General features: G+C 34.5%; 2 protein-coding genes across 2 annotated transcripts in view; both read right to left on the bottom strand.

The window, feature by feature from the left end:
- Positions 1–12614, bottom strand: part of LOC140157923 (cholinesterase 1-like) — a 36436-nt gene extending 23822 nt beyond the window's left edge. The window contains exons 1-2 of the mRNA XM_072181175.1: positions 12396–12614; positions 8642–8809 (exon numbers count right to left, since the gene is read on the bottom strand). Coding sequence (XP_072037276.1) covers positions 8642–8809; positions 12396–12510 — 283 coding nt within the window. The 5' untranslated portion in view covers positions 12511–12614. The remainder of the gene's footprint in view (positions 1–8641; positions 8810–12395) is intronic.
- Positions 2642–7726, bottom strand: LOC140139933 (uncharacterized). Its single transcript, XM_072161752.1, has 2 exons — positions 7439–7726; positions 2642–5950 (listed from the first exon to the last, which is right to left on the bottom strand). Exons 1-2 carry the CDS (start codon positions 7703–7705, stop codon positions 5531–5533), a joined length of 687 nt encoding a protein of 228 aa, XP_072017853.1. The 5' UTR covers positions 7706–7726; the 3' UTR covers positions 2642–5530.
- Positions 12615–13761: the final 1147 nt, after the last annotated feature.

Here is a 13761-nt window from a genome sequence, read left to right as displayed (position 1 = left end):
TCTGAAATTTGAAACTGTTTGCATGGAGAAGGAGTGCTTTAAGAATGTAAATTTAGGTACATAAAAGGCCATTTGTAACAAAATGAAAATGGCAAGAACCCGTAATGCCAACGCCGTGCCTTTTTTTTTTTTGTTGGCGCACAATTGGGCTGCTTTGCAATCACTTGTCAGGTAGCGGCTTTAGTTTGATGTACCATATTTTACTTCAATTTAGCCAATTTATAAGGTTTTGAATCTCTGAAGTTCTGAATTTCAATGACAAAGAGTTTTGTGACCATTTATTGATCGGTCCGTAACTTACCATTACCTACCGGAAATTTGTAAGTCAATTGATTTTCTGGCCAATTTCCAGTATTGGGCGCTTTTTTTGGAAGCTTAATAAATGGACTACTTTAGACTCCTTTACCGCGGACTGGCGATCCAATGTGCCGCGCCTTGACGGTGAAAGATTTGGCAGCACTGGCAAGAACCAATAGCAATTTTTTCATTTGGGATCATACCATGCTCAGCTATTGCAATAGGGGGGTGGTACTCATTTGAAATTTTCGTAGGGGTGTGCAGAGCGGACTTTGGGAACAAAGAACTGATTTTGAGGAAAGCACACATTTTTGATGGGTCTTGAGAACTAAAACTGGGCCAAATCATATGCTTTGGAGCTTACAAATTCCAAATTTTCCAAATATGAGTCGCCATTAATCCACAATGTTATGAGTCCCATCCAGGGATAGCGCTTTTGGGGTCCCGGACCCACCAAAATAGAGTTCGGACCCCCTGTTTTTAAATTTTCTGCAAGTTCAGGGGTCCCTGCAGACCCCTACATGTAGTTTTTCAATCTAGCCCTATTGCAGACATACTATTTATGCTGCATTTGTGCAACTCGGACTCACCAAACTCTACTCCGTCCTCCGGACCCCTACTTTTGATTTTCTGCAAGTTCAGGGTCCCTGGGGACACTGGAGTGTTTAGTTCTAGCGCTACCCCTGGTCCCATCTAGTACAAGCTGATCATGCTTTCAGAGTGCCCTACTCATTAGGGTACTTATACATAATGTCAATGTAATTGTGAAAACAGAGCAGTAAAGCATTTTGTATTTGCTGCATTTGTACATTAGACGACAAAAAAAAACAACACCCTGTTTTAAGAATGGACAGATTTGGGGTCGGTTAGTCTGGATTTTTTTTTGCCCAATTTATTTTCCTGGTCCAGGCTAAAATATCACCACAATCTTGAAAGATCTGGCAAAAATTTTGGTGTTTATTTTTGCAAACATATTTTAAGAAATGTTGTGATTTTTTTCCCAAAAAATATCAGTCAAAATCAATCAATTTTAGTTTGTTAAAAAGCAGCTATTTTACATAATTTTGGCAAAACTTTAAAAAAAAACCCAAAATGCAAAATCTGGATCGGTCGGGCCCGTAAAACAGGGTGTGTTTTTTCTGTCGTAAGTGATATTTGAATAATTATGTGTACATACATGTTTTACAGGAAATGTATGTAACTCCTGAACTTCCAGAAATGTTCATAATGAAACATGAACTACATAAAATAAATTATCAATACAAGTAAGCTTTTTGGATGATTTAGCATTTATTAATAATTATTACTACTAAATTACAAGAAGCATAAATGTTCTACATCATACCCACAGTAATGAGAACCTTCTCAGAGAAAATATAAATTTATATAATACACAACAATTTAAATTAAAAAGAAAACTGTCAAGAGTGCACACAGAAATGATGCACGTTTGTATCACTCCTTCAAAGCAAGTACTGAATATTAGGCTCATACAGTGTACTTGGACAAAACACATGTACATGTATAAATTTTCATTCAAGTGTATGTAAAAAAAACTGAATTGAGTGCTGATTCTCCTTCCTTTACACCCTTGCTATAAATACATGTAAAACAACTTTTTAGAAACATGAGACCTTGTTAATACTAGATGTCTGATTCCAAATAAAAACAACTAAACTTTATGGATAAACAAATAATACTTTGCCGAATAAAACATACTTATACTGAATCATTTTTACTGGCAATTGAAAAGGCACATTTTAATAGCTTTGCAATTTGAGGAAAATGAGCCAAAAACATACAATTTTCCATGATTTCTTCTTACAATTGTAGTCACAAAATTCAAAGAATTGCCGCAAGTCTAAGCATTCCAAATTGGTTTTTTTATGTTATGTTAATTTTGATACTTGGTTATATAAAAGTTCCAAGAAAATGCATTTTCCAAAAATTAGAATCCATAACGTGAATTAGTACAAGTCTTTGTGAAAACAAAAACTAATAAAGGTAAAAACGCATGTTTTAGCACTTTTCCAAAAATTGGCCAAATATTAAAATTTGACTTTTTTTAGGAACAAACTAAATGATTAGGATTTAGCTGTTTCAAAATAGGACAATATGTTTTGAATCCAAAAATATTATTGCTTATTTTTCTGGATTTTAATTTAACTGTACTGATGAGCACTGCAAAATATTAGATAGATAAATTTAAATTGTACCTTAGGGAACAAACCAAAAGATCGATGACGTCCTATATAACGAAACTAGTTTCGTTTAGGGGCGGGAGTAAAAATACTTTCGATTACGTTGTTTGTACAAAAACATCGGTCTGAAGAATGTGTCATTATTATTATTATGAGAAACTAAACTAGTTACGTTATAGGACATCATTGATCATTTGGTTTGTTCACTTACAGAGGTTGCTATAGGCTTTATTTATGTATGGAGTCCAACATTTGAAATACTGTGTTAGTTTGCTACAATTGTATAATTATTTTGGTATTTTGCAAAACATGGATTGTTTGCTGAACAACATTTAGTGTTAAAATAAATGTTATCTAGGCTGATGATGTACATGTAAGTGTAATTAATGAGCAAATTAAAACATTAACCTATATGTACAGACTTGTACAAGAACTAATAAAGTGTACAAAATGTTTGATCATTTTTATCTGCTTCTATCAAACTTAAAAGGGCATTTAGTGATCTACAGCATCATCCCCCACTATTTCTAAAAAAAGTGGAGATTTTTATACAAACATAATGTTTATGTACAAAAAAATTCTTGCAGATTAATTCGTTTAGCAAAGATATCGTGAAATTTGAATTTCGTTCTGAACGAAATTACAGATTGTCTATGGAGCAGTGTAATAAACATAATCATGCATAACTCGCAAACTCAAAATCAGAATAAACTGACATTTTGGGAATAAGCTTTTTTCGTGGATAGCTACTGAAAAATGTCATAAAAAGTAGATGCTAGGATCACAAAATCCTCCTTTAAATGTCCAGTATAATTTTTAAGATTTTACAAAAGCAATATGGCTAAATTTTGTGAATTTTAGAATTTCTTGAATATTTCACAACATGCTCATAACGACCTCGGAATGGTTAAAAAATGACAAGTGCATACATATCGAGGGTAGGCCTACAGAACCCGAAAGCTGTAACTCGCCATGATCAGCTCTGAGCTCTCACAAAATGAGCATAAAGTTGGTTCCTTGCTTTGGTTTTCAAAAATAAATATTTCCTCCACAATGTCTTATGTTTTCTATTGAATCCCGGATTGAATCTTGTCACGATTAATGGACTGTCCCTTCTATAGTGCCTGGTGACTTAATGCTCATTTTGTGGGAGCAAGTGATTGTGAGTCGAGGCTTTCTGGCTCTCCACCCTCGACATTATAATGTGATTTATTATTCTGGGTTTAAAATCGGCAAATTATATTTTAAAGATATTGAAGAGATCTATGATTGGAAACATAATTTAATCTAAAAGATATGCCCAGCAACCAGCATTTGGGTTACCATTACTTTCAATTCTACAGCAACAAATTTGAAAAGAAATTAAACAAACTCGAGTCTTTCCAATGTTCATGGAATATATTTCAAGTTTCAACATTACAAATTTCCCATTTAACATCAAGCTGGCATCAGATTTAAAGCCATAATCATAATGTGCGATTTGCAAAATGAAGAAAATTGCTATTTCATTACTCTCTATTCCAGAAAAATACAGAACTATTTATTATCACTGTTTTGCCAAATGAAACATAGCTATATCCTAATCCTTTAGTGCTAACTAGCAATAAAAGTTTTTGATATTTGGCCAATGTTTGGAAGGGCCAAAACCATGCAATTTTAGTGAGTTTTTCGTATTATGTACTAAGACTAATTACAGTCTATGCATTCTAATTTTTGAAAAAGACATGCACTGCATTCTTATAACCAACCATTTAATAAAAAGTAACACAAAAGAGTGAAAATTAGAGCAAAATTTCGGCATATACTCAAGATTTTGAATGCTTAGACTTGTTACAAGTCTTTGATTTTTTTGTGACTCGATTAAATACATGCTGAAAATGAATGTTTTTGACCCTGTTTTCAAGAAATTGGTAAAATAGTGAACTTTTTCTTTTATCTACAGTTAGGATTAAATGAATGATTAGGATTGAGCTATGCTTCATTCAAAAACGGCAGAACTTGATAATACTTCTTTAATCCCCAAAAATTAGTTCTGTATTTTTTTTTTTTTTTGTGGGTGGTAGCTCACTGATCGTTGATATCATTGGTGTAGCTTCACACAGCTAGGACGAACAAAAATATAAAAAAAGCATAAATTTTTACAAAATTCGCCGATGCATAAAATAAAGGAGATACGTATAGTCCGTTTCTAATACCTTCACCGAGTCAGTAAAAAAATCACGAATTTTGAGATTTTCTCAGATTTTTATAGAAATCTGATAGTAATGTGGAATGGAATCCTGAATGGAATCCTTTCATCAAATCTTTTCTAAAAAAGTATACTTTTATATACTTCTCATCCTTACATTTAAAGATATGTCCCGTACAATAAAAAACAAATTTCTTAATACCGTACTGACTCGAGAAAGGTATACATACAGACTATAGAAAAAGAGATCCCACCTGTGAATCAAACCCAGGATCTCAGGTTTGCGAGACCTGTGCCTAATCCACTCGGCTTTTGGAGCTTTATGAGTCTGGTTGTCTAGCTCTTTTATCATTTACGACAACGAACCTGGTGAAAAATTATATTTGTTATGTAATTCCTGCCGATCTTGCCACTGTTTTTCCATGTAACATGGATGAAAGTTAACAAACTTATCAAAAACAAAGTTGTCAAAAATTTGGTAAAATGTCATTATACTCGTAGGCGTAGTCATTTGGCAGCCATTTTTTTTTTTTTAATACCACAATTATTGGAAAGAGTCCATTTCTTACAGGGTGGTACAAGAACACAACACGTAATAATTTTGATGAAACAATTTCAGACCTGTCCATGGCACTTTTAAATTTCCTGATCATTTGCCTAGGTATGTAGCCGATGATCTTCCATTGGTTGTCAATTTGTGCATCTACTCTGTATGCATTGACGTCAACTGGATTGTCAGGTTCTGCAAGTATCCGTACTGGTACCGGTATGTTATCATCCAATTTGAGCTCAACTTCATTCAAGACAACTTGATACCTCTCCTCCATGGTTGATCCCCTAAGTTTTACCACAAAGGAAACAGTTTTTCTTCATCTTCATCTTCGACTTCATGTTCATTTTCTGATTCACTTGTGCCGGTGCTGTCTAGTTCTTGTTCATCAATATCATCGTCGGAGTCATCATCTTCTTCTTTTGTTGTTGTCTCGACGTCATCATCTTCCTCCTCTTCTTCTTCTTCCGCTTCGGCTACACTGCTGTCATTACTGCTGTCATTGCTGCTGTCATTGCTGCTGTCATCGCTTGAATCAACCACAGTCTCTTTACTATCACAACAATACTGGCAATCGCCATCTTTCACTGGCTGCAGTAGTCCCAGAGATGACCTGGAGCAAGACTTGGCTTGGACACCAGCTGGAAAGTCCCCCATTTCATCCCATCTCCAGACACAAACTCCTTGGAACTGCTGGCCACTGTCGCCTGCCCACTGTAATGATAAAAGTAGATAGAGACATAATTAGAAACGGGCGTGCATGCCAACATGATTTTGAGCTTTAATGCACCCAAAGAATTATTTGAATAAGTCAGTGACATGCCACAAATAAGGCCATGAAAAATAAATAACATGCATTGCATATCGTCCCTGACCTCACTGATTTTCAAATATTTTAAATTGTTATGTTTCTTTTTTGCTTCCTCATTTTGTTTCTAAAATTGTTGTGATGAAAAAATCATTTATAAACACATTTATTGCAAACACTTTCTTCATGCTAGTGGTACGGCTTTGGGGAAATAAAAGAAAATATTAGTGGCCTCACCGATTTTATAATGTTTTGAGAAACACTTTGCAAAATTTTGCAATTTTACCAAGAAATGAATGGTAAAAAAATAACATAATAAACAAATAATAGGACCTGCCTCACCGATTTTTTGCACCCAAAGAATTATTTGAATAAGTCAGTGACATGCCACAAATAAGGCCATGAAAAATAAATAACATGCATTGCATATCGTCCCTGACCTCACTGATTTTCAAATATTTAAAATTGTTATGTTTCTTTTTTGCTTCCTCATTTTGTTTCTAAAATTGTTGTGATGAAAAAATCATTTATAAACACATTTATTGCAAACACTTTCTTCATGCTAGTGGTACGGCTTTGGGGAAATAAAAGAAAATATTAGTGGCCTCACCGATTTTATAATGTTTTGAGAAACACTTTGCAAAATTTTGCAATTTTACCAAGAAATGAATGGTAAAAAAATAACATAATAAACAAATAATAGGACCTGCCTCACCGATTTTTTGGGAAGAAAAATGTCCGGATGATATACATTGAACATGTTATTTATTTATTTTACTTGGCCTATGTACGGTAAATAATTAAATACGGTAAATAAATAAAATAAATAATTTTACATACACTACAGACTACAGTGTATGGGTACACAATTATATGCAAAAGTGCATGACCAGTGCCTAAAAAATCAATAAATTTACTATTCATTTCTGCACCAAGCCAAGTATATCAAATTTATCAAGTGTATTGTTTATATTTTTGTATTGTCTTGATGAAATTCTTTAAAATACCGAACTTGAAATGCATGAATGTCAATCACTTTCAAGTGAGAGAGTGCAGTGATGAGAGAATTTTGGATAATTTCTATCTTTCTATGGCTTGTGGCTACTGATAATTAAAATGCCAAAGCACCATTTTTTACGATCTTTTTATCTTTCTATATGTCTTTTGACTCCCGATTGACGTTGACTATGCCTATGGTTTAGTTTTGTAAAGGTGCAGAATTCGGAACAACATGCAATTCGCGTCATACTGGGTCAAGTACATCGATCTTTTTCATGGTGGAATAATTATATTTTACTGCTTTAACTCGCTGGAAAAAAGATGTGCATGCGATATGGCACATGTTTAATCTATCAGAAACATAATATTTATTTGAATCAAAATCAAAATCATACCTCAACTTCGCAACTGCTCCTCAGTTCGAGCAGTTTTGGTACGGGGAAATTGACATGGCCATCTCCCCATGTATCGGCAATCACTGCAGATCGTATGATTGGCATATTTGGAAACGAAATATGACACAATCTCACTCGAGCAACTATAGCAGGAAAGTTCGTCATTCGTATCAATATCTGTCCATCTTCAACGCAGTGAATGTAAATAAACTTCGTATGTTTCAGATCATTCGCAACATACTGGTGATCCGTCGCCAAAGTCGCCATCGCTCAAATGATAATAGTCACGTGACCGTGTCTAGTTTTTATACTCGATCAGATCACGATCTAGAAACACTGTTTCGCGCAAAGCATCATGAATTGAGCGTTCGTCTGCTGTGACACCGAACAGCATAATTACGCAGTTCAACAACTGTCTTTTATCAGTTCAACAACTGACTTTTACTGCAATGTGTCAGTGAATGGCGTTTTTAATAAATGTTCTTTGGACGGGAGCTCTAATACTCAAGAAGGGGAGGGAGAAATTGTGATAGATCTAGATTTTGCAAAAGGACTTTATTTACCCGGGATTTATTAGTAGAACGACAGTGACAACTCGGTAAATATTATTTATTTGTTCTCAACTAAAATAGATATACAGGTACGCTCGTGTAGGACATTAGCTCGCTCCAAAAGTGTCACCTGAGGAGCTTAATGACGAGATGCAACCTTCAGGCCATCACCGTATAACGACACAATATTATTCAAGTTCATCTTCTCACTTTTTCAAAATATAAAATATTTGAATCAGTTAAAAAGAAGTATTGGTGCACCTGCATTCCATTGTTAAATAATTATTCATTATGTCTTAAGGTTAGCAACTATTTGAAACTTTTGCGATTTGGTAGTGCACAGCATCTTGCGAATGGTATAGTGAGCCTGAGCAAAAATTGCATTGATCATTTCGAGCGTGTAGAAGAATTCAAATATCACAGATATACTTTTGTAGGTCCTGTGGTTCTTGAGTTATGTTGTAAAGAAGGCTGAAATAACAACACTTTTGTAAAACGTACATAAATCAAACAAGTTTTCAAAGTATATGATTTGCAGAATGAACTTTTGCAAAACATCAAAGGGTTATTTTTCAATAATATATTGATTTAGATAATGAAAATCGAGTTTTTGGCTGCTTCGACCAACAATACATCATGTACAATAACTCACCAGTAAATAGGAATCCAAAAGCACCTAATCGATAATTTATCGATACGAAAATGAAATCATTGACTGCCAGTAATGGATATGGTTCAAAACTTGGTGAAGACGCCGTTCCACCAAAATATCCTCCTCCATGAATCCAAACCATCACTGCAGCTGGATTTGACTGTAACCATGGTGACGTAGTGATTAGAAAACAACAAAAAAGTTATTTTATTCAACATTCAAAGAAATTTAATAATACTGGTAAAATATATGCTGTTAAATTATAACACACAAAAAATGTACTTGACGTTGATTTTTATTTTCCAAAGGTTTTTGTTTTTGATCGTTTAGATCAATTAGGTCTGAACCCTGGAATTATGGAAACTTTCGGGCCTCATAACTGCTAAATTGTTGGTCTAAAGTATAAAAGTATATACATATTTAGAATGGCAAAGACTTGATAAGTTCATCTGTGAGGTCAAATTTGGGCAAAACTGTTTTTTGGCCCACTTCTTTTCGTACATCCTACCAAAAAAATTCTTGGGCCAAAAATTTTTTTTATTAATTTTTAAAAACTAGATAAAAATGCTGATTTTTCAAAAAAATCCGAACAAAAAGCCTGATTTTCGCCCAAATTTCAAATATTTTTGGTGAAGTTGGTCAAAATTAAAAAAAATTTAAAAAACCGGCTCCTAGATATTTTTATCAGTTTTAAAAAATTAATACAAACATTTTTTTGGCCCAAGAATGTTTTTGGTAGGATGTACGAAAAAGAAGTGGGCCAAAAAACAGTTTTTTTGGGATTTGGGGCCAAAAATGAGCATGTTGGCCCAAATTTGACCTCACAGATGAACTTATCAAGTCTTTGCCATTCTATATATGTATAAATTTATATACTTTAGACCAACAATTTAGCAGTTATGAGGCCCGAAAGTTTATATAATTCCAGGGTTCAGACCAACCTTAAAGTGGGCAGATCCTTATACAAACAAGATGTGGCATGGCGGATGGACAAGATACGGAATCCATTAACAAGGTTATCTTCGTGACAAATTAAACAGGTAACATGTTATCATTTCGTATCATTGTTGTCCATCGTGTTCTTAATCTTGTTAATCGTTTATCTATCAGTTTATCTTAATACTTCATATATACGGTAGCCTACCATTGACACATAAATTACAACAACAAAAAAACCTATCATACAATGGGGTGTTTCCATAACCTGACCACCTTTTCTGACTACCTTTTCTGACTACCTTTTCTGACCAGCTTTTACAGTGAGCCCTGTGATATTTGATTCTCACCACAATGGCCTTATCCCAATGCCATAGTCCAATAACATTAACCAAACAATCATAGTGCAAAATTTGACCTCAAGTTGCAGAGTATGAGGTTTTTGTACCCCAATTTCCACAGGTCATTCAATGAATGTACAAATGTATTGGAGTTAAAGAACTGTGCACTAGATGAGAATGTTTTGGATCCTAGTGTTTTACCCATAATCATAGACGGTCATGCTGGGTGATAATTAGCAAGGTTTTCTCTGGGACTTGTTAATAGATAAACAACATTTTTAAGGGTACATGGTTGTTATTTCTTTCTCACTTTAGATTATTTATTTGTACCTTTTGCTTGTCGAGTATTTTGTTTTGTTTAATACAGTTTTGTTTGTATATTTAATGTCTTGGATGCACCATCGGATCGAGTGACACTGATGTAAAAACAATTTTCAAATAAAAACTTGAAACTTAAAAACTACAACACTTTCATGGTAAATGAAATTATTTAAAACAAATAAAATAAAATTTTGCACACACATCCAATTTTCCTGACTTCATTCGAACGAGTGCTCCCTAGTGTTTACCCTCAGCACTTCCCTGTTCTGACTTTGTCTGATGGACAATTAAGGGTATACGATGTATTGTTGGTCGAAGCAGCAGAAAACAAAGTAGTTCACAGCACCTTGCAAATGGTAGTGAGTTTTAGCAAAATTGCATTGCTCAATAAGCCCAATCGGCATTGGAAGTTTGCAATGCATTTGCAGTTTTGGGACACTTTGTCCTTTGACCTATCGGGAAAATTCAGAAAAATTGGGGTTTTGAGCGTACAAAATATAACTTAAAACGTGTTACTAGAATAAAAACAAACCAAAAAATTTGATTATTGTATAAATTAATTATTTTATTATTTATAATGATAACATATTACAATAATAAATTAATGATTACAGCAATTTTCCAGATATGTCAGAGGTCAAAGTGTCCCAAAAACCTGAAAGTTATGGCGATTGGGCTTATTCATAGCAAGCGTGTAGAATAATTCAAATATCACAGATATACTTTTGTAGGTCCTGTGGTTCTTGAGTTATGTTGTAGAGAGGGCTGAAACAACAACACTTTTGTAAAACGTACATAACTCATTAACAATAAATTAAGCAAGTTTTCCAAAGTATATGATTTGTATAATGAACTTCTGCAAAACACCAATGTGTTATTTTTCAATAATATATTGATTCAGATAAATGAAAATCTGCTTCGACCAACAATACCTCGTATACCCTTAAACCCATATTCACATTCATGCTGCACCCTTAATATAATCAGGGCATGTTTGACCATAGGCCTGAATGTGACCTTGTGAAGTGGTAATAGTGTTTACTCTATTGATTATTGACCCAGCACCTGAAATGATAGCTGTCTCCTCTCTAAACTGAGAAGTTAACTGCCCTGTGAAAAACCATGGAAGTATGGAAAAACAAAACAAATTTCACTTAATAATTTCAATTTTATGTCACTTAACATCCAGAATGGTACAACATTATTGTGCAAAGTGTAAAGATAATAACAATATAGCAAACATCAAAATAATGTCAAATAAGATTGTCAAAAAAAGGTGGTCAGAAAAGGTAGTCAGAAAAGGTAGTCAGAAAAGGTGGTCAGGTTATGGAAACACCCCATACAATGTGTATGTCCTATTTTACTTTCAAGTTTTATGCTTGCTCAAGCCCACCACATAACAGAAAATGTAGCGATGTGTAAAAATATTTAGTATATCATAAAAATATATAGCGATGTAAATAAAGATAAAATTGTAATGTTTCTGTTGAGCAAGAATACAATGTTTATCGTTTCTTTATTTATTTACAATTTATTTCAAATCAAAAATCAACGGGAAAGGGGGGCAACAGCAGTGTTGAGTAAAACTTAGACTACCCCGTAGTCCACTTGCCCATTGTGCATACTCTGGATATTGTATTTAAGCTTAAAACTCTGATTTAATTAATGTGTGCATAATTGATAGATTTTCACATCTGATCAGTCACCCTACTCCCTCTGTTTGTTAGCTTGAAATTTCGGGGTTCGCTATCAATAAACTGGTAGATTCCAAAATCAGAATTGTTCAGTATTAAAGTGAGCCGTTATAATTATGCAAGATAATGTTGCATTCAATTACTTTTATTGTCACTAGTAATCGTCTGATATTTTTTAACTCTTTATGACCATTTTACAATTGAATACTTTAATTTTAATAAACATCAGTATAATTTTGAGTTCAACGAAATGGGTTCATCATGACTAATAATAACATATTTTTAATAAAATTCGACTATGGCATAGTCTAAGTAAAACTATAAAGTAGTAAAGTTGCCTGTTGCAGCGAATGTCAAATTCAGTATCATTATAGGTTGATATCAAAATTAACAGTACTTGCATTTTAAGTTATAGCACGTCTATAATGCAAAATGTTTTGACGAAATGACTCCGTTCATTACCTGAGCTTACCTGCACATTAACAGGAACATAAACATTCAAATAAAGACAATCTTCACTAAATGTCTCCACATCCAGAGCTGGAATCAACGGATTGGTCTGCTCACAACCACTCATAGATATGTCGCATTCCACAATCCATCCCAAGAACTCTTTGGTAAAGGGGATTTGAAGCGTAGATCTCCCACTGGTGGTTCTGCAAATGGAATGCCCCGATAGACATGGAAATCTTTGACAACATTTAGATGGACATTGTCTTCGTACGTGACGTATTCTCCCAAGATTTGCCCTTGTGGAAGAGTTATAATCGGAACTGATTGCAATTGAGCCGATGTGAAAGACACAAGTAGGCCTATCGTTATTATGACAGTTATATGGGTATGAAGATCATCAAACAAAGCCATCGTCATTTGAACTTTTGAATTTTGTCAGCTGAAATATTGAACTTTTTGGATCCTTTCAAGCTGCGTTTTGCAGTCCCAGCTGGGCTGCAGCCGTGTCCGAATGATTAAACGAGGTATTATCTTATCGAATGCACTGCAGCTTTTGCATGGTAGCTCATGGTATAAAGAGCTTCATGGCTATGTAGGCCTATCATAGGTTCTTATCATAGTATAAATGGACATTCTGTGATATCTGTCTTAGATACATGTCATAATGCCTGTTACCCGTCGGGATATGTACATTGATAGATAATAAAGAGTTAATCGATGTCAAAATAAATTGAAGTTTGGTGGTTTGTTGATATATTCATCGGATACCTTGAGGCACAGCAGACCCGTCGGAAATAATAAGAAAAACAGAGAACAGAGACTAGAGAACTGAGTGGTTGAAAAAGAGCAACACCGGTGCAAGAGAGCTCAAGAGAGGCAGAGCCAACTAAAAGTAAAACCATAGTATGGTATGGTTACAGAAAATGAAAGCGGTACAGTGATAGGGGAGACTTTTTTTAGCACTGTAGAATGATGACGCTCATACCGCCCAAACGACTCCCGGATGTACTGATTGATTTTTGAAAGCGGGGGTGGGGGGCTGGGGGCATATCAGGGGCTATTTTAGGCGGAAAAAGTCACTGCACGTTGGCAAGACAGTGCAGTTACACTGGTCGCAGTGGGCATTAGAGAGGGGGTGGTAGCCACCCCCCCGAGTTCTGAGATTTTTTTTAAAAACCACGCGTTCTAAGCACTTATTTTGATGATACATGTGTGACCTCACGTAGACTTCTTTTAAACATGGGAGATATAGGCTGAACAGGCAGATGAGGCAAGGGAAAATTTTCAAATGGTCTCACTAATTGACTACTATAATTACTTCACCGGAACAAATTTGCAATCTTAATGCTAAAATGGCCCAAAAGAGGACAATCAT

This window comes from Amphiura filiformis, chromosome 1, assembly GCF_039555335.1.
Source record: "Amphiura filiformis chromosome 1, Afil_fr2py, whole genome shotgun sequence".
Taxonomy (NCBI): Eukaryota; Metazoa; Echinodermata; class Ophiuroidea; order Amphilepidida; family Amphiuridae; genus Amphiura; species Amphiura filiformis.
This window is presented reverse-complemented; position numbering and strand designations above follow the sequence as displayed.

Bases quoted from the DNA above. Each gene is read 5' to 3' on its own strand.
- LOC140139933 (XM_072161752.1), bottom strand. From the start codon at position 7,705: ATGGCGACTTTGGCGACGGATCACCAGTATGTTGCGAATGATCTGAAA. The intron at 5,951-7,438 runs GTATGATTTTGA...TTATCATTACAG, and splicing joins GGAGCAGTTGCGAAGTTGAG to TGGGCAGGCGACAGTGGCCA.